This window comes from Acipenser ruthenus, chromosome 40 (genome assembly GCF_902713425.1).
Source record: "Acipenser ruthenus chromosome 40, fAciRut3.2 maternal haplotype, whole genome shotgun sequence".
Classification (NCBI taxonomy): Eukaryota; Metazoa; Chordata; class Actinopteri; order Acipenseriformes; family Acipenseridae; genus Acipenser; species Acipenser ruthenus.
In genome coordinates, this window is record NC_081228.1 from 6,507,262 (window position 1) to 6,528,351 (window position 21,090).

Below are 21,090 nucleotides of genomic sequence, written 5' to 3' on the forward strand. Positions count from 1 at the left end.
AATGGAAATGTAAATTAAACTCTTTGTGTACATCAAAAAAAACTTGTTTCATTTTGGAACACTGCGGTTATACCTCCTTTCACCAATTAAGAGGTATTAAATATGAAATAATACGCTTGTTAATTCAAATGTTTCATATGTGGCTCCCGGTAGGAATAACAGTGCGTTGCGTAATGTATTTGTTAGGAGATATCCACAAGGCAAACCCCGAGTGACGTGTTCCCCCTCTGCCTGGCAGAGCTGCTGGGTGCAAACTCATTGACAGACTGGGGCGGGTCATGCAGTCACCCGACAGGTAACCAAGGCTTTGGCTGTGAGACAGGTGCGCGTTCTGCCTGCACCTTACCCCTCCTCTCCGAAGGTAACACCACCGCGGCGGGACAAACCCGGCACAAGCGGGACACGGTTATACGAAATAAGGTAAGAATACTACTTTTCAAAAGTTTAGTTAACACTGACAGAAAAAAATCTGCCTTATCGCCAAGATTCATCTACTGATCGAGAAATAGTGTCAACTGATACCGACCACAGATTCCTGAAATACTCTCTTTTGTAAAAGTTATTTTTGTAACAGCTATCGGGTCGCGGAAGGAGAGCAACCTATTTTGAATAATGTGAATACGATAGAGGGGACAGGCGGTTTATTTATTTTTGGTTTTAGTGCGGATCCGTTCATCCGTTCATCTCAGTCATAACTTTATGCAGTACACTTATGAAACGTATATATTTCTTTTAATAATTAATAACACTACTTGACGTGTTATAAATTCTTCACTAGTGTATAACCATAATAATACACACACAAAAAATAAAGAAATATATTTTAAAGGAATTCAGAGGAAGAATAGTTTAATGATAGGCAGGGTTGTTTGTAGATCACTTTGAATACATGGAACAGGGTATGCTGTGGTAATCAACCTACAGAATCACGGAAGAAACAAGAGGCTGTCACTCAGTTTGGAAACTCTGTCAGGCTGTGCAAACATCCTGACTTCTGTACCCACACACCCTGATAGTAGTTAACCCTTTCTTCATTTGATAAAGCTGGGTTTCCCTTGCAATCCAGTATAAAACTAGTGCATATGATAATTATAAAAGGTTTTTGTTTTTTTTTTGAGAAAAAATTGCTTTGCATTTAATTTCATTGGACATCAACATCTATGCATCAGCCAATGTCTTTACAGAAGAGGCAGTCCCATCTTGTCCTAACCTTATCACAATCTTACCCCAAACCACCAGCTTAACCTTGACCTTGAAGTCACTATCAGATTGCAGATGTGCTATCCAGTCAATGTGGATGTTCCTGAAGCGTTTAGTACCAGACAAATGGAAAGAATTCAAAAGAAACAAGCATTGAGCCAGGACAACCCTAACAAATTCTGATTGCCCATGGAGCTGTCAAATGGAGTTTATGACTGTAATAAAGGTTGCATAGCTGATACTGTATGTATGTTGCAACCCCTCACAGTTCAAGGTGCACTTTGCAATCTGTTTTATCCATATCTAAAAGAAGTCAAGCTGATAACAGCACCCAGCATTGAAAGATAATCGAGATGACATAACAGTAGAGCGATGCAGGTACCGCAGTCCTCTCCAGAGCAGCTGTGTCACCTTGCTCTGCACTAACAGCACATTGCACAAGCTGCAATTCGCCCTTGCAAATGACACATTTAAACCCGCTCTGTGTAAGAAGCTGTGTAACCGGTTTGGTTAGTCTCTGGAGTTTCCAGGACTCATGGGAACTCTGAGTGTGGCTTTTGTATTTAGCAGCTTATGTTTAATAAGTACATTCTTTCCATGCTAATCAAACACAGAAAGGTTTGGAGCGTAGGATCACCCAAAGCAGCCAGTAACAGTCTGAGGCAGTTTCATGAGTTAAACTGTGGTTTATTCATACAAATAATCTTTGATAGAAATGTCTTCAAATAACTCCTGAAATAAAGCTTCAGTCAAAAGCAAGTCATCAGCCCTTTCTCCTCATCTCTATCACTGACACTGCCCCCTCTCCCTTTCTACTCATCTCTATCACTGACATGCCCCTCTCCCTTTCTACTCATCTCTATCACTGACACTGCCCCCTCTCCCTTTCTCCTCATCTCTCTATCACTGACACTGCCCCCTCTCCCTTTCTCCTCATCTCTCTATCACTGACATGCCCCTCTCCCTTTCTCCTCATCTCTCTATCACTGACACTGCCCCTCCCTTTCTCCTCATCTCTCTATCACTGACACTGCCCCCTCTCCCTTTCTCCTCATCTCTATCACTGACATGCCCCTCTCCCTTTCTCCTCATCTCTATCACTGACACTGCCCCCTCTCCCTTTCTCCTCATCTCTCTATCACCGCCACTGCCCCCTCTCCTCATCTCTCTATATTTCCCCTTCATTTTCTCCTTCTTTCCTTCCACCTCTCCCTCCAGACACTACCTGTCCCCTCTAATCAGATCAGTGTTTCCCTCAGTTGGCTTCTTGTTATCTGATAGTGTTGAATCCCAGAGGCTGCAGCCTCTGGGATTTGACAGGGAAGCAGTTGCACATGTTTCTGCGCTGTGCATTACACATACCTTTGGGGGACAAAACAACAAGAGACACTGTTTACAAAAAACACAGTATCCCCTGTGGAACAGCGTAGCGGGGCTAACCCACTGTGCCACCTAGCAACCATACACACCCTCCAAAAAGGAGCATGTCCATTATTTTAAGACAAAATCATAAAAGTGAAGGTAAGGAAACTCCTTAGTCTGGTAGACCAAGAATCAGTATGTATCACATTTGTTTAGTCATAAAACAGTTTTACAGAGGTGTATTTACGTACAACACTTTTATTACAGTCATAGTTGTGCTTTGCAAACATTGCTGGTAGAAATTGATCTGGATGAGATATTGAGTTATCTGTTATGTAGTCACCGTCTGAGGTCAGCTTTACAAACATGTCTGTTTCTAACGAATCCCGTGAATAGTTGCATGCTCTTTCTTTTGTTATTTTGTGTATCCCTGGTCTCCTTGCTGGAGTTCCTGAAAGATATCAAGTGTGGGGTAAGAGAAAGACGCTGCAAGACAGGCTGTGTCCTCATCAGTGCTTCTTTCCCCCTTCCTCCGGCAGGACCGCTGGTAGAGGGAATGGCGAACTTCAAGGGGCACGCTCTGCCCGGCAGCTTCTTCCTGCTCTTTGGACTCTGGTGGTCCGTCAAGTACCCCCTGCTCTACTTCTGGAGGAAGAACCGGTCAGGGGGGCACGTCCAGCTGAACCCCGTCTCCCAGAGGCTGGACCTCATTGAGGGGGTGGTCAAGGTGGTCTTCTCCATCGTGGGTGAGTCAAAGACAGAATCAATGGAGCAGTCCGTACCAGTGACATTAAAGATGCAAACAGCTTTAATAAAATCTCCACTGCTGCTGAAGCAACCTTGGACTTATGTAACGGACAGTAAATATGTATTAAGATATGATTTGCGAGGGGGAAGAATCCAGCGCTGTTAGAGATGTCCTCTTTTGGGTTTTCACATTTCCCAAACCAGCGAGTTCAAAGCAGATTGCGAAAGAAACTTTGTAAAAACGTCTCTGTCTTCAGCGGTTTGAAAGCAGACTCTCTTCTTTAACCCCTGGCTTGCCCGCAGGGATCCTGGCCGAGCAGTTTGTGCCGGACGGACCGCACCTGCATCTGACCCAGGGCGAGGGTCACTCCTGGTTCAAGCTGATGAACTGGCAGCACAGCACCATGTACCTCTTCTACGGCATCTCAGGGGTGGTGGACATACTCACCACCTCCCCGCTGGGAGTCCCGCTGGGGCTGGACAGACTCATGCTGTCCGTGGCTGTGTTCATAGAGGGTGAGCAGACTGCAGAGGGAACAACACTACCAATGGAACTGGCCATACCACTGACGTTAAAGATGCAAAGAGTCTTAATAAAATCTCTACTGCTGCAGCCTAGGACCTATGTAGAGTACATGTACATTAACGTATGATCTATGATGATGTTTACTCAATGACTGTACATAAAAGGCCCCCGTGTCCTCCTCTCACTCTCGACAGGTTTCCTGTTCTATTTCCACGTGCACAACCGAGCCCCGCTGGACGTGCACATCCACTCCCTGCTGCTGATCGCTGTGTTCGGGGGCGCCTTCAGCATCCTGCTGGAAGTGTTCCAGAGAGACCACATCGTCCTGGAGCTCTTCAGGAGCAGCCTGGCCATCCTGCAAGGAACGTGGTTCTGGCAGGTATGAAGAGCTGTCTCTGTGCTGCTGCTGCTGCTTGTGCATACCTTCCACAACCACAAAACACTCCCTGGAGGGGGAGACAACGTCATCGTTCAGGGTTCTGGCAGGTATGAAGAGCTGTCTCTGTGCTGCTGCTACTTGTGCATACCTTCCACAACCACAAAACACTGCCTGGAGGGGGAGACAACGTCATCGTTCAGCGATAGACTGAGAACGAGAACCAGACCAGGCATCGAGAAAGACTTCTAGTCGAAATGTTTGTCACTGCATTTATTGCGTTTCTTTCAGTATTTACAAATGGAGTAATATACAGTACCTGTCTGGAAAGGTGTGATGCTATATAGTTTAAAATGCAAGAATGTTCTGCAAGATGAAGACGTCAGATTTATTGAGGTGTGTCTTCAGGTGACTTTGCTTCTTTTTGTTTCTGAAAGGCAGTTCAAGGGTGTTTCACTGACCCTGATTAACCGTGACTAACTTACCTACGTTAACATTAGCTAGTCCAAGATTAGGGTTAATCTGTTTAGCCGAGTCCATTTTGCAGCGTAATTCTTCTTTCTCAGATATATAAACCCTGTAATAAAACCCTGAGACAGTGAGAGCTCCGCTTGCTGACGGCTGCTGCTGTGTTGTTTCCCTCAGATCGGGTTTGTGCTGTTTCCTCCCGGAGGAGGCACAGCGTGGGATGAGAGCAACCATGACAACATCATGTTCATCACCATGTGCTTCTGCTGGCACTACGCCACAGCCCTGCTCATCATGGCACTCAACTACGCCCTCGTGTGGTGGTGAGTGGAAACGCGGCTTGCACCCAGCAGGGAAAATAACCATACCACAGAAATGTAATTTATATAGCAATCCTCCTTGCAAAAAAGATAACAGAGCTCTAAACTGCTCGCTAATAAAAATTTTAAAAATATATGTTTTAAGTTTAGATTTAAAGACTGATTTGATTGTTGCCCTCTTCTCAAAGCTTTGAGCCCGATTTAACATCTGTTTGATATCCAGTCTAGTGTTTCCACTAGTCTCTGCCGAGTCTGAACTACTGCTGTTTTCCTTTGCCTCTAGCTGTGTGCGTCGCTGCGCTGACAGGACCGGAGCAGACCTGGAGCTCGGACGCCTCATGAAACCGTCCAAAAACACATCCCAGAAGGCCCTGCTGCAGGAATCGGACGAGGAGTAGATGCAGGCTGACCTCTCAGCAGTCACCAGCTATAGAGACATCCATGGATACCATTTAAAGCGACATATTCACAGAGGTGAATAGGAGAGTGGGGAGGGAGAGCGCAGGCTACTTGAACACTCCACCTGATGACCCGGCTAGTACAGAATACTAAACATTTTTAAAAAGGTGTGCTTCTTGAATCACTATTTTATACGTCTTTATTGTACTGTTTTGTTTTTTTGTATCTTTTGATATAATAATTGATGCTTCCAGACACTCCGACAAGATGAAGTCATTATTAATTTACTGTATATTAGCTTTGTGTTAGATTGAGTGTTTGAATGCTGGGATAAAGCGAGTTCTAGACTTGTCCCAGCTCTGCGCGTGTTCCTAACCAGCATACAGACATTTAATCATCTGTTAAGTCTGACGGTGACTTAACAGTTAACAGACAGATGAAGCAAAGTATTTATTGATCAGAAAACTGGTTCTCAGCCCAGTTCCTAGTGGAGAGAGGCGTCCATATTGCACCGTAAAACACATCACGTCATGGGCAACCCAATTTTACACTCTCTATAAACATTCAATAAAATGTAATCTATTAATACAGAAAGCAGTGCCTTTGTATTGTGTGTATCTGAACCCAAAGCCATTCTTTCAAGCAGGAGCCATTGCACAAACCCAACCCTACAGTAAGTATGAGCTGAATGATTGATGCACATGAGCACCGCCCAGAAGCAAAGAGGCAAGGGTCACTTTTAAAATGTCTTTTTTTATATTCTTTACAGGTATTGCGTATGTTACTTACATACACTGATCTAAATAGACTGCTGGTCCTGTCTTTAAGCTAGGACCATCCTTGGCACTTTACATGCAAGTACACAAAGAGATGTTTTTTTTATTAAATTACATCATCTTTTAGCACAGAACTTGGAGGGTAGTGGTCTCTGCAACCTCAGCCCTGGGGTTGAATCCTCAGTCACTACAGCGTGTTAATGCCTCGGGTGGACCTTGCTCCTCAATGCGGAACCCCTCAGCTCAGTCAGTAAGCGTTCTTTTCCACTCTCCCCTGGAGACAGTGTGTGTTCATGCAGTTTGTCGTCAAGGCATCCCGCCTTGTGGGACCTCTTCTAACCAGTCCATCTGGTTTTTCACTCTTTTTTCACGATACAGCCTTGTACCTACCTGGGGAACTGGGCCAAAGTCTACCACACAGCCCAGCAACCCCAGAGCTAGAATTAGCTTGTGGTCTCCAGGTAACAAACTGTTGTCCTCAATTACCAGATCTTCAAAACTGAGATAAAAGATCTGCTGCAAATCGCACCTACACTTTTACAAAAGAACGTGCTTGAGGAATGCGCCTGATGAGTTGAGCTCTGAATGAAACAGGACAGAAACCTTTTCACAAGGGAACAGAATACCTTGGAGTACCGGGCCAACACCCACACACCAACACAATGGCGTTGTATTTCAACACCACCCCGCGCAACAACAGCCTCATAAATCACTCCAAGCAACATGAAAACAATGCGGTTCAGTTCATTTTTAATCACTGTTAAACATAATCCTCCTTCTTCTTCTCTTTGCATTTGAAACACTTTAGCCTTTTAACACACACACCCCCCACAGGGAATTAAACACAATCACAAACAAGTCTTTCAAACGAGGAATGAAAGCAGACCTCCAGCATGGCAAGCACGACAGCAGAGATTGGGTAAAAAAATGTGTGTGCTCTCTCTTACTAACAGCGAGTCGTGTGAAAAACACAAAAAACAGACACACTGGCTAAAGCGCCTGTGTGCATTGCTTGAGATACATTATTCTGTGAAAAGAAGTGTGGGGAAATACAGAGACATAATGTAGATTAACAACGCGACAAAACTGTCAGAAGTGCCCTGGTATCGCAAGGCAGGGACTTCACAATACAGATTCAGCTGGAAGTATGACTCATGTCAGACCCGCTATTCTGTCACTGGGGTGCAGGGCTACAGCCTGCATTAAGCACCAGTGATTGCCTTGCCAGCTCCTGGGAGACTCCTTGCCTGGTTTAGCATGCCCTCGCTGGCAGGCTTGCCTCTTGTCCTGGCGGGGAAAGGGTGGGTTTGTGGTTCTACTGAGGGTCCGGAGTCCGTTTCGGGGAGGGTGCTGTCGTCACGACAACCGTGGAGACCGGTTTGGGGGAGCCCGAGGCCGTTCTCTGCTGCAGATGCTGAGTTTGGACGGTCTGGATTCGAACCTGAACGACGACAGAGAAATAAGAAAAAGAAAATAAAAAACTGCTGTCAAACTGCATGCAGATTACCCCCTCCGCAGTAAATGTATTGCATGGGCAACTGGCCCACAGTGGAAAAGCAGGCAACTGGGATTCAAGTTCAGAAACACTAAAAGAAACTGAAGAAACTCAATGACTAGAAGTCGACTGCAGACGTTGAAAAAAGACTAAACATTTCTCACTGAATTTATTTAGTTTCTTTTAGTATTTCAAGTTTTTTGAGGTTTGATTCAGTGATGAAGCACAGGGAGCGAGTGAGGAGTTCAGAGCTGATCGCACACGAGGACTAAAAGGCGAGGCTGCTGGTCAGTTCGGGCTCCCCTGTAATTCAATCAATTATCAATGAATGGCTCACTGACCTGCGTGGCCTGGCCCTGCTGCTGCAGCTGCTGGAGTTGCTGGGCCGTGACAAAGCTGACTGGTTTGTTCCCGGCGATCAGCTTGGTTCCTGCTGGCATCGTGGTCAGAATGATATTCCTGCCCAGACTGCTGATACTGCGGACAAAAGAGAATACAGCCACTCATTCAGATCGTCCGTGTCTCTGTGTGTCTGTGTCTGTGTGTGTCTGTGTGTGTCTGTGTGTGTCTGTGTCTGTGTGTCTTCTAAATAGTCCGAAACGAGATTTTGTTTTAAAAAATAAAAATAAAAAATCAACACATAATGAGCTATAAATGAATCTGGGGGAAAATAAATACTAAAAATCTGAACTATTTCAATCTCCTGTAATGAAAACTCATAGCTAACGCACAAAACCATCTATAAATGAATGCTTTCTTGTGGATTGATGTCAACCCGTGCACAGAACGAACATGGCAATTCTAGAACAGCAGCAGCACATTTTTCTGTTTCTGAGCAGTTCCCGATCCAATCTTCGTTTTTGTGATTTATAAGAAGTTTGAAAAGTCGTGTGTAGTGCAGGAGGTGACATCTCTTATAAAACGAGAGACACTCTCTGCACACACACACCGCGGATTACCTGCACCATTCGAATGACTGTATCTGTGGCACTCACTTGGTCCCGATGTTGCCCTTGAGTAAGGGTGCTGTCACCATGCTCTTCCCTTTCAGAGGCTGGCTGAGCACAGAGAGAGGCACAGTGATGCGAGCAGGCAGCTTCCCCTGAGCAAACACAGAAACACACACTGTACAGTCACGTCTGCAGCGGCACCCACAGGGGCGCAGCGATTCACTGTGTGCCGATGAACTGCGAGGCTTTCTTTACATGATCTACCGTATCGGGACACCAGACCACAAGCACAGCATAGCTCACCGTATTGCAACATTCGTGTATCGTTACATCCCTAAACATTGTATTGCACTGCATTGCACTGTAAAAACACATTGCACCTTCTATAGTATAGTACAGCTCTGATTCCTGCTGGATTCATACAGCAGACTTTATATAAGACTATATTGTAGGAATCAGAGTGTCCCACATACCTGTTAGCATTGCTCATCACTCAGTTTCATTCAGGTGTGTATTATCTTTAAGCAAAGAGGGACAAATTCAGATTGATGCGTGGTGCAGCTACAAGAGCGTGGCTCACCTGCTGTGCGGTGGACACCATCGTGGCGCTCACCGGCACCTGCCTCATCGTGGCCGTTCCTGCCCCCAGCGAGAAGGGCGTGCCAGTGCCCCCCTTGTGGCCGCCCATGCTGCCGGTCGCTATGGTTACCGTGGCCGCCCCAGAAACGGGGGCCCCCGACGACGCTGGCACCTGCTTGCCGCCAGCCGTCGCCACGGTGATGGTCTGGCCCGGTTTCTGGGGGATGACCCCCAGGCCTGGCATGATGCGGATGGTGGTGGCCGGCTTGGTGTCGGCAGAGGTGGCGGCCGCGATGGTCTTGCCTTTCTGGTCGGCCATGGTGACGGACAGCGCCGGCATCAGACGGATTGAGGCGGCTTCCGATTTGACCAGGCTGGTGGCACCCCCGCCGATGGAGCTGCAGGCTGCCTTGATGGCGGAGACCGTTTCGGCCGCGGAGGATGACGTCACGTGCAGAGTGGCGGACAGAGGCCTGCCCCCCGAGGAAGCTGCGGCCGCTGCGGCGCTCAGCATGTCCGGCGTCAGCTTGACCGTTGTGACAGGGGACTTGGTGAGCGTGGCCATCATGTCTGGAGTGATGCGGAGCACCGTCTGCCCCTTGGAGTCCGTGGTGATGGAGGAAGGGGGCAGCCGCAGCACGTCCTTGCCCTGGATACGCAGGTTCGTGGCGGTCAGAGGGATGCCAGCTCCTGCCTGGGACTTCATGCCCAGCTGACCTGTGATGGCAACCTGGGGGGTGAAGGAGGAGGAAGGGAGGAGAGAGGGTGGAATAGCTTTTTACTATTGAGTTCAATTCAATTATGACCAATTTACTGACTTACTTAACTAATTAACAAACTAAAAAAAATACTATTTTTTTCACATTGACATTTGTATACACTTTATAGTATTTTCCAATCCCCTAATCCCTTTCCTTTTCCCCCACTTCCCCCATCCTCCTCTCCTATCCTATCTCTTCGCTCTCTCTCCTTTCCTCCCCTCTCTCGTACCTGTTTGATGATGTTCTGCCCCGCGATGCTCTGCAGGACGGTGCTAGGTGTGGAGGTGTGTGCCGGGCTGCCAGGGGAGCTCAGAGAGGATTTGGTGACGGTCACTGCCGATGCCAGGCCGGTCACCGTGATGCTCGTCTGTGTCCGAGAGGCCTGAACCTGCACCGGGCTCCCGGTGGACTGAGTGCGCAAGGGCAGAGTCACCACCGTCTGAGGAGAGCAGAACAACGAGCTGTCAGACCAGCCCTACCCACGACGAAGCACATTACTGAAAAGACCGGAGCCAATCTGTGGAGCTACTCCCATTAGCACAGACGTACAAACAGGCGGCACATTCATGCTATGAGGAGAATTCATTCAAAGCAGATTTATCATCAGGGGCATGACTGTTCACTTGATCATTTCATAACTCAACAAGGGGAGTTCTGAAACCGAGGAATGGATACAAGTGTACAGCAGGGAGTAAACTAAACTGAGAGGCATCGCTGTCTGAGGAGGTCAGTCCCATCCAACCATCCATTTATTAACTAGAAAAGTTTGAACATGTACACGGTCCAACTTACATCTTCAAAAACGATTAAACTGAACTAAAGAGAGGTATCAGTTACTTAATTCATTCAGTGCTTAAGTCATCTAGTCTGAGCAGTTCATCTGAGTATGTGCCATATTGATCAGCGCAAGGCAGGTGTTTAACTACAGAGTCTGAATGTTAGTTTTACTTTTTCATTGCACGACTTGGTTAACGGTTTTAGAGACCAAAGGAATTCAACAACATTCTTTTAGTATTTCTAAATGAGAGTGCTCATTAGGTATGGGTGACAGCATGCACGACTACAAAGACACCATTTCTACTTGTAGATGTACAGTACACGCACATCTATCTATCTATATATCTGTTACCTGTGTGATGCCCTTGCTGTGTGCCACTGTGACTGGCACTCTGATCTGCTGATGCCCTTGGTGAACCAGCGAGGCCTGCTGGCCGCCGGGTGAGGTGGTGAGACCAGCCTGCGCAGTGACCACCCTCACCTGCGGCAGAGTGCTGGTGACTGAGTGTGCCACCACCCGCGCTGCAGGCTGCATCCCGGCCTGGTGGGGGGGCTGCTGATGAGGGGGCAGAGGGGAGGGCTGACTGGTGCAGAGGACAGAGCTGAGCTGGGGCATCGAGGACGGAGAGACCAGCAGCACACTGGAAACCACAGAAACAACATGAGGATCCGGAGATCAAAGTCTGATTCGTACCACCTCTGCACATGCAAGGAATCCATCTTACTGAATCCCAAAACAAAGGTGCAGAGTTTACATCTAGGGGTTCAGAGGATTCGGTGCTTATGAACCTGTGTGCACATGAACTGCCTTTAAAATAAAAAACTGATTCCAGCTCCAAACTGGTTTACATGCAGAATTGAAAGTGGATTAACTATAAAAACTCTCAATGGTTGAAAATGTAGTTATACCCAAAGAAAAGGCATAGCACTCTTCTACGAACATTTCTGAGTGTAACTCAATTGAACATTTCTGAGTGTAATTCAATTGAAGTTTCAAAAAATCTCTCGAGTGTTTAACAGACCCCACATTACTATATTACCAAGAACAAGTCGTTTGCCCGTAGTCTTTTTTCCCTCCATTCAAACAATACGTTCATTACAGATTGGCGGAAACGCTTTGAAATGATAACACTGTTAAATAATAAATAAATAACATTTAAAATAATACAATTTCATTAAGTTAGCCTTGCTTAAACCTGGTCTGAGTCGGCAGTGGTACAAGCAGATAATAATTACACGGCAGTCAATGGCACACACTCCCAGTCTGTCTGCTTGTCACTCTGTTTCCTGTGATCCTGTCCCCTGCGGTACAGCCACTGAGCTGGGCTTACCTCTGGCTGGTCTTGGCTGGCTCAGCACTGGCTGCAGTCTTGCTGGGGGTGGAGGCGCAGGGGGGTGTGGGTGATTTGGGGGTGGCAGGCTGGGACGAGACGCTGCTCTGTAGAGACCCGGGTTCAGCCTGCTCACCGGCACCCCCTCCTGGTGTCTTCGGTCCTCCCTCCTTACTGCTGGACTTCTGCAACACAGGCAGACTTTATTGCATATAGTTTATATTAGAAGTATCCGGGTGGGTCACACAGTGGCGTATCTGCATAGCGCTACTTATTTGTAACCCCTTAGTAGGGATTTATTGATTCCCTTAGTAACCACTACAACACCACCACATTTTCAACTTTCAAAGGGCTTTTTGTGTCCGAGACTTAACCAAATGCATACAGTGCTCCCCCTTTATAACACTAGTCGGGCGCCATAGTTACAAGACCGTGCTATTTGTGTTTGCCTTCTAACAAGTAGAAAAGTGCTGCTGTAATGGAAGCCAGCACAATGCTGCCTTATAACCGATTCTGCTGTATAAAAGAGCTCCTTATAAAGGGGGAGCACTGTACTAGGGGTGTTATATTCCCTGCGCTGCTCATCACACTCCTGCTTGTCTCACTCCTGCTCGTCACACTCTTGCTCGTCACACTCCCCATGCTGCTCATCACACTCTTGCTCGTCACACTCCTGCTCGTCACACTCCTCGTCACACTCTTGCTCGTCACACTCCTGTTCATCACACTCCTGCTCATCACACTCCCCGTGCTGCTCATCACACTCCCCGTGCTGCTCATCACACTCCTGCTCATCACACTCCCCGTGCTGCTCATCACACTCCTGCTCGTCACACTCCCCGTGCTGCTCGTCACACTCCCCATGCTGCTCGTCACACTCCCCATGTTGGCTCCACCTGGTTAAATACAGGATTTTAAGCTCAGTTTCCACTCACAGGTTTCGGGGCTGGCTTGGGTTTCTGCTGCAGGGCTTTCTTCGCCTTGGCAGCGGCAGCCTGTGCCTGGTGTATCCTCTCTGAAAGACAGGCACGGATAGTGGGGTTACACTCCTGGCTGCTGGACACACTTACCGATCACAGACCAAGAAGACAATTCAATCCCCATGAATACAATTCAGTGTACAGAAGCGCTGTCCTCACCGAACTCCTCTTCACTGCGGTCGCGGTGCAGGTAGATCCACAGCTTGCGTCCGATATCGTACTTCACACAGGGGTCCTTCTCATAGTGCAGCCTGTCCAGGGCTCCGCTCACCACTGTGTTCACCTGCAAACACACACACAGGTACATGAACACAGGCACACACACACAGGTACATGAACACAGGCACACACACACACACACACACACACAGATGCACACAAACAAACAACAAAGACATTGAAAAAGACTCCTAGGGGAAACATTTGTCACTGAATTTAAGTTTATTTTAGTATTTCTAAATTCAGCCCCATTCAGTATTTAACACACAGCAAAAGTTTAAACTGTCTCTCAGTCAAAAAGTCCCAAGCTATGCCACTGCCGACAACGGCCGGGAGTTCCCAGGGGGCGGCGCACAATTGGCCAAGCGCTGCATCGGCAAATCCTGGAACTTAAAATATATTCCCCCTTGGTAAGCTGTAGATCCGCTGCAGTTCACAGCACCAGTAATAGAACAGTTTAAAACAGGAAACCCACACTTAATGGGAGTCAATGCAAAGTCCTCTTCATGAACACTATAAACATGCCTGTTTGTGTGCATCTGCATGTGTGTCTGTGTCTCACCTGAGCACTGGTGACCTCCGGTGCTAGGAACTGCGAATCCTTGAGCAGCTCACAGATCTCCGCGCGAGTGCCCTCTCCATTGGGCAGCCTGGCCGCAGCGTCGCGCACTGCAGGGGGGAGATCAAAGGCATATAAAAAAAGACAGCTTTCTATTAATATTCTTACTGTTATAATAATGGATAAGCAACATAGTTGATTATAAGACTCCCCTTGCATGGCAGTTTGATCCACTCCTGGTTTTACTAGGAGCTTAGTAAGACACACCTGAGCTTGTTCCCTATACACTGTGGCTGATCAAGCTCATAGTAAGTCCCATCCCTGGGATCTCCAGGTCCTGCTCCTGGCACTCACCCAGCGAGAGGATGGTCACGTAGGCTGGCCGGTCCGAGCGCAGCAGGGAGTGCTCTCTGGCCTTGTTCAGGGACGTCTCCTTGTCAAACACGCCCTTGACAGGCCCCACCACGGACTCAAACCCGTGCATGCGGAAGGTGAAGGCCTTGTGAGGCTGGTCATAGCGCTGCCGCTCCTGGGGAGAGGGAGAGGAGTCAGCAAGCTGCCCTGTGCCGTGGAGAAGCACAGCACAGTGCAGCAAAGCATACAGGACAGACTTGTAATACCTTTAGACAACGTTTCAATGAGAAGCCTTTCTTGGTGTGTTATGATAGTGTAAGCATAGTGAAAGCAGGGGAGGCACAGATTACCATGGCGAATCCCAGAGGTGTAGGTCAGACCTCGTTATAAATGCAATAAAGGCATAGAGAAACTGTAAGCATAGGAAAAGAAAGGGAACTGCATAGAGTAATGTTGAGAGAGAAAGAGAAAGTGAGAGAGAGAGATTGAGAGTGAGAAAGAGAAAGTGAGAGACAGAGTGAAACTGAGAGACAGAGAGAGAGAGTGATAGTGAGAGAGAGAGGAGTAACAAGCAGCAGCTCACCTGTTCCTGGAAGGTGCGTCTCTCCTCTACAGTACTGGGACGCACCACATAGTCCGTCCGTCTGCATTGAAAACACACACCAGCGTCAACATGGCCTCACAACACTGCCAATAACCTACCATTATTATAAATAACCACTGGGGGAGACAGAAACCCTACTCACACTCTGGGGGTGGGGGGTATGGAGTCTGACAGCTCCTCACTCTCCTGCTGTAAGAAACAAAACAGGAGACGTTCCCATCACTGAGCCTCTGCACATGGAGCAGACTGCAGAACCTGACCAGCAGAGCCCTGCAATGTCTCTGGACCTGGGCATGTCATTTGGTGCAACCCTCTTGTTGACCAATAACACACCCTGATTTCCATGCAATCTCCTGAGCGATCAACTTGACCAACCAATGAAATGCTCAGCAATTAAATACTAAGCAGCTTCAAACATGGTTTTGATTGGTTCCACTTCATGAGGGCAGCACTGTGATTGGTGGAGCGTGCTGCTGAGGTTAGTCGCATGGCTCTGTGCATGTGAATCTCAGACACACCTTGACTACAGGCTGGTCCTTGGTCTCGAGCCACAGCTGGCAGAGCATACCGAGATCCTTCTCACCGTCCTGGCTGGGGACTGCAGGGTGGAGAGAGAGAGAGAAGGGGAGGTCAGGTTTCATCAGGTATAAAGACATATGATAGATGGATAGATAGACAGAATACAAAGAGATAAGCAGACTGAGATAGACAGAGACAAACAGACAGACAGACAGACAGATAGATAGATAGATAGATAGATAGATAGATAGATAGATAGATAGATAGATAGATAGATATAAATAGACAGGTAAATAGAGACATAGATAGATAGATAGATAGATAGATAGATAGATAGATAGATAGATAGATAGGTCCATATAGATAGATCCATATAGACAGACAGACAGACAGACAGACAGATCAAAAGAATACAGATAGCGATAGATACAGAGTGAGCAGACAATATGATAGACAGGATAGACAGATTAACAGATAGAATAGAATATATAGATAGAGATACAAATTAATGAATAGACTGCAATTCAGGGAAGAAAAATAAGACTCCTATTGTATAGCGGTTTGATCCATTCCTGGTTTTACTAAGAGTTTAATAAGACACACCCAAGCTTGTTGCCTATACACTGTGGCTAAGCAAGCTTGTAGTAAAACCTGGAATGGGTAAAACTGTTATGCAACAGGAGTCTCATATCCATCCCTGTGATATACAGATAGATAGATAGATAGATAGATAGATAGATAGATAGATAGATAGAGACAGATAGATAGATAGATGACTCTTACTGATCCACTTCCACTGCTGTGTCCGATCTTTGAACTCCACAAAGGGGGTGAAGCCACTAGGCAGAGCCATGACTCCCGCTGTAGAGAGAACGAGAGGGAGGGAGAGTCACTTAGTCAGGGCTTGTTTTCAGACTCAAACACACTTATGAAAGGAATGTGTTCCTTATGCATATAAACATAGTGAATGATTCCACTGAGAGCCTCACCTTTGCTTTCTCCACTCAGAAACTGCAGTGCTGACGGTACCAGCTCAGCCCAGTTGGGTGCAGCAGAGAACCACGGGTTCAGTGTGCTGGCTGGGGAGGCCTGCCACTGCTGAACCTTCTCCTCTATCTGTCAGGGGGGGAGAGAGGGGAGCAGTGACAACCAACAGGGCATAATAACACAATCAATAACCTGCAGGGTGACACATGTGATCCTGCTTGGAGCTTGACTGGGTTAGCGTTCGCTCAACCTGCAGGGTAACACATGCGATCCTGCTTGGAGTCTGACTGGGTTAGCGTTCGCTCAACCTGCAGGGTAACACATGCAATCCTGCTTGGAGCTTGACAGGGTTACTTTTCCTATGTTATGAACATGATGAAATGGAAACGTGGTAGTTGCCGCATATGGCCACAGGATGGAGTAAGGGAGCCGTTATAATACTGCCGCTCATCTCCCTGGCGCAGGGCGACACAGAGATCAGTGTTCAGGGCTGCGTACCATAGCTGAGCTGGCCTGGCACTCCAGATGCAGGATCTCCTCCAGCAGACTGAAGAAGCTCACTGCGATCTCCTCCACAAAGAGAGGAGAGCCCTTCACCTCCTCCAGGGGCCTGCAGCAACACAGAAGGGAGAGCGGTGAGGGGAGAGGGAGATGGAGAGAAAGAGGGGGGGGGGGGGGATTGAGAAGAAAGGGGGATAGGAAAATGAGGGAGTGTGAAGGGGAGAGGGAGGGAGAATAGGATGAGGGAGAAGGAGGGAGAAAGAGAGATGAGAGGTTCAGTAATCTGAGAATAAAGCAAAACGATTCTCTTTGTCTTTCTCTGCCAGCTAGTTCACCCACACCCCTGCACACTCCCCGGTTACACAGTCACACCGCAAGGCTCTGTACTCACTCCTCCTTGACCACCGGCAGCACTGGGGCAGGGGGGGGCTCGGGGGGAGCTGGGGGGCACTCTGGGACCCCCAGCAGCTCGGGAGAGTCTTCTGGCTCCTGTTTGATCAGCTTCATCTTCTTCTTCTTTTTCTCCTCCTTGTCTTTCTCCTTCAGCCTCTTCTTGGGCACTGCCAAGTCGAACAGCGCTGCGAGGGGAGGGGTGGGGTTGGCAATACGCAGAACCAAACATATTCAAATACACTGAAATTACCTAGAGCCTCTCTCTCACTAATTACATTATTAATTGTTACGAAACTGTTCTGAGATACGCATCGCAAATCCTCCACTGCAGTTTCTTAATTAATTCATATCTATTCCTGACAATCAGTTTTTCACGTTGTACAAAACGATCGACTTCATTTAATCCCCTCAGTTCATCAGGGAACTGATGGAAGGGTCTCCCAGTTCCAGCTCCCCAGTCCCACGCACTCACCTACGAGCGAGCCCTTCCTCCCTGCGTTCACGCGAGTCATGATGTCATTCAAGTTGAGGTCTGACGTCATCAGATCAGGGCGGTCCTGCAGACAGACAGACAGACAGAATTATGTGCTGCTGTTTGATATCCGGCCTTTATCAGGATCACACTCTGTACATACCGGCTGCCGTTTCCTTCTCTCTCTCTGTCTCTTCAGCATCAGCTTCAAATCTCCATCCCCCAGTTCTGGCTTTTCTGTAGGAGAAGCAGGGAGTAATCTAAATAATCTATCATTCTACTGATGATGTTTTTCATCAAACTCATAATGAACTGGTCTGGACATGATAATAATTTCTTTTTTTTTGTATCAATTGAAGACATTGAGAAAGACTTCTAGACTAAATGTTTCTCATCAAACTTATTAAGCTTCTTTATGCATTTCTAAATTTAGCACTATAAAACGTTTAATAGTTTTGTATTAAGTACGCTGTTCTTAAGATTTTGTGAAGGTCTGTTCATAAGCTGCTTATTAACTCGCTGTGCTGATTTTGAAATGCAAAGTCGCATCTCTCTGATCTGTGCTTTTCCTATCAGGGTGTCAGTCCTGGGTGTCGTGGTGAGGGTCTCTCACCTGTGGTCTTCATATCCTGCGTGGACAGGCTCGGGACCACCCTGAGAGACACGCTGAGGTTCGAGGGGTGCAGGGGAGAGGGGGGCAGCCAGGAGCCCAGGTCTGGGGAGGGAAGAGAGATGTGCTCTTGTTCTATGGTTTACATATCTTTTAGCTTTGGCTACAGTTTAAATAAGATATCCAAAAAGAAGAAAGAATAATCCAGGGTGACTCTGGAATCATTCCCGGAGTGGCTCTCCCGTACCTTCCTCATCGGATGACAGGGCGCTGTCCCCGCAATCCTCCTTCACCTCCCGCAGGATCTTGGCCACCCGTCTCTTGGCCCTCTGCTCCCTCTCCTCGGGCCGGGTCGAAGCGGAGGGGTACCGGCGCTTCAGAACCAGATCGGGCCCGCTGCTCCGCGCCGAGTCCAGCAGCTCCTAAAGACAGGCAGCGTCAGGGAACCAGGACATGACAACGCACAAGACAGACAGCGTTGCAATACACGTCTAGGCAAAACACATACAAGCAGACAATCAACACCACCCAACTGCCTTTTAACACAGATTCTCAAAGCTCGTTACAGCGTTCGTGCAATTTTTTCATAAAGGACAATCACACCCAATACATTTACTAAACAACTTAAGACATTTCATTTAGGGGCTTGTAAGTATTCTTCACTTTACAGACTTGCAATAGCAGATTTTTTCTTTTAATTAGAATAACTGGCTTCAGAATCCAGCTCATTATGTTAAATGATATTATCTGATGTAGTCTTTTAGTGCATCAAAAACATATACTGTACACATATATATACACATTAGGACTGAGATGTATTGTATACTGTAGATACAAAGTGCTGAAGCCTGGCCGGAGATCTGAGCTGAGATGTGAGAGGGAGGCCAGTCATACCTTCCTGGAGATGAGGATCTGCTTGAGCAGCCTGTGGTAATACTGCTGCTGGGAGTGCTGGTAGCGCTTCCTCTGGGACTTGATGCAAAGCTGCCTGTACTGAACCACCTCAGGGTTGAAGTACCCATCTGGGAAGAAAGATAATTAGGCTATTTTTCTTTATATTATTTCTCATCAGTGCTGTAGGACGCCGCCTGACGTGGAAGGCACTTTACACATTGAGTCTGTTTCTGTTGAATCAGATGTAGACACAGATGTAGAATTGCTAACCTAATAGCTACGTGCCCTGAACAAATGCCTAAGAACAAGGCAGCATACAATGCACACAGATTTGGGTAGTAAAGGTTTTCTCTATAGAAAAAGTATGCTGGTATGTAGACGATAGCGATTTTTACTCTCTACTTCAAAATTTAAATGATTAAAAAAAAAACAGTTATAGATTTTCACTCTGAAGTTTCTTTTAGTGTTTCTGAATGGATATGGTGATGGAGGTCGTGGAGGGGGCTGGTGAAGGGGAGGGGTCCCGTACCTCGGAAGAGTTTCTGGGCGATGTGCAGGGGGTTCCCGAAGCGGAAGTTCTCGTCCCCGAACAGGTCTGTGATCACCCGCTCCCGTTGCTCCGCGGAGTCTTCTGGAAACTGCGGCAGGAACTGGAGGAGGTGCTGCCGCTGCGAGTCCGACAGCACGTCATTCCAGGTGCTCGCACTCACCACATCGAAAAAGATCTCCGGCTGAGAGGGGGGGAGAGATAGAGAGAGGGAGGGGGAGAGAGAGAGATCAACCATGAACCTCCACACCCATGGAATTTAACCAACACAACCCTGACACACAAAGACCAATCGTCAGCCTTCATTCACTGTTCAAATAACCAGGTAGGTGCCTGGAATTGAAGCAATAAAGCCCCTGCAAAAATCAGGTACCAACTCATCACACTTATAACAAGACTTTTAACACAGGACTGTGTCTCACCTGCATCTGTAGGTTATTAATTGGAACAAGTTTTAAACAGATTGAGGAGCTGATAATGTATACACCCTGTTTAAATGAGAACATCAGGCCTCAGGGATAGTACTAGTGTCGAACCCGGAAACCTTATATGTAGCCCCAGGGATGCAAATAAGACTCCCATTGCATAGCAGTTTGATCCATTCCTGGTTTCACTGTGAGTTTGATAAGACACATCTGAGCTTCTTACACAGTGGCTAATCAAGCTCGTATTGAAACCTGGAATGGGTGAAACAGCTATGCAACAGGAGTCTTATTTCCATCCCTGCAGGGGAATCCAATCCCTCACTGGGGGTCGTTGTGAGGACGGTTACAAGAGACCAAAGATCCCCGGTGTTACTCTGACTGCTTCTGTTCTGCAGGATCCTCATTTTAAACAGTGAAGCACACTGCGATGTTGCTGCTACTCACGTCTTCCAGCAGGTCCTCTGGCAGGCTGACCCTGGTGTTTCCTAGCATGCAGTCCTCCATGATGCGACCCCCGTGGCCCGGCTCCAGGGGGTCGGTCAGCATGTGATCCAGGGCGTCCATCCTTCTGCATGCACACCGCACCACAAAACACGCCGCTGTCTGCAGCAAGGCTGATGTACTCCGTCTGTACAGCGTTAATAATAATAACAGGAACTTTTTTAAAAAGATCTTCTGTTAGCTAAAATTAGTTATGCATATAATTACTTATATTCATTGAGGAATTAAATTATCGCCACTTGGTAACTGAACCACGGTGTGTCTATATTATTACCCAAACAAGATCGCTGTTTACTTTCACAAACCTACAGTCTTACTTGATTAAAATGAAATCCGTTTCTGATTTACCGCTCTACGCTCTGCTCCGGGGGAGTAACTGACCGCTACGTTAAATACCGGATATGTCATGTTTAAAGGGTTTATTTAACTTTTAGTCCAGGAAATGAAATACCCAAGCA

At 47.2% G+C, this 21,090-nt stretch overlaps 2 protein-coding genes across 3 annotated transcripts; one reads left to right on the forward strand and one right to left on the reverse strand.

The window, feature by feature from the left end:
• The first annotated feature begins 244 nt into the window (after positions 1-244).
• LOC117397436 (transmembrane protein 45B) lies at positions 245-5,976 on the forward strand. Its single transcript, XM_059010306.1, has 6 exons — positions 245-420; positions 3,102-3,308; positions 3,613-3,825; positions 4,030-4,214; positions 4,857-5,002; positions 5,283-5,976. Exons 2-6 carry the CDS (start codon positions 3,119-3,121, stop codon positions 5,395-5,397), a joined length of 849 nt encoding a protein of 282 aa, XP_058866289.1. The 5' UTR covers positions 245-420; positions 3,102-3,118; the 3' UTR covers positions 5,398-5,976.
• Positions 5,977-6,856: 880 nt separating this feature from the next.
• LOC117966673 (nuclear factor related to kappa-B-binding protein-like) lies at positions 6,857-21,072 on the reverse strand. Of its 2 annotated transcripts, none has more exons than XM_059010302.1 (26): positions 20,950-21,072; positions 20,576-20,745; positions 19,689-19,890; positions 19,160-19,287; positions 18,513-18,687; positions 18,269-18,370; positions 17,819-17,892; positions 17,656-17,740; positions 17,182-17,368; positions 16,788-16,899; positions 16,292-16,418; positions 16,086-16,163; positions 15,302-15,381; positions 14,926-14,972; positions 14,763-14,823; positions 14,180-14,354; positions 13,829-13,935; positions 13,207-13,330; positions 13,003-13,082; positions 12,068-12,252; positions 11,089-11,377; positions 10,189-10,398; positions 9,200-9,928; positions 8,665-8,771; positions 8,011-8,146; positions 6,857-7,615 (listed from the first exon to the last, which is right to left on the reverse strand). In XM_059010302.1, exons 2-26 carry the CDS (start codon positions 20,693-20,695, stop codon positions 7,490-7,492), a joined length of 3,846 nt encoding a protein of 1,281 aa, XP_058866285.1. In that variant the 5' UTR covers positions 20,696-20,745; positions 20,950-21,072; the 3' UTR covers positions 6,857-7,489. The 2 variants fall into 2 exon arrangements, with proteins under 2 accessions (XP_058866285.1, XP_058866286.1); XM_059010303.1 differs by having other exon boundaries at positions 20,576-20,759; positions 20,950-21,026.
• Between the last annotated feature and the right edge of the window lie 18 nt (positions 21,073-21,090).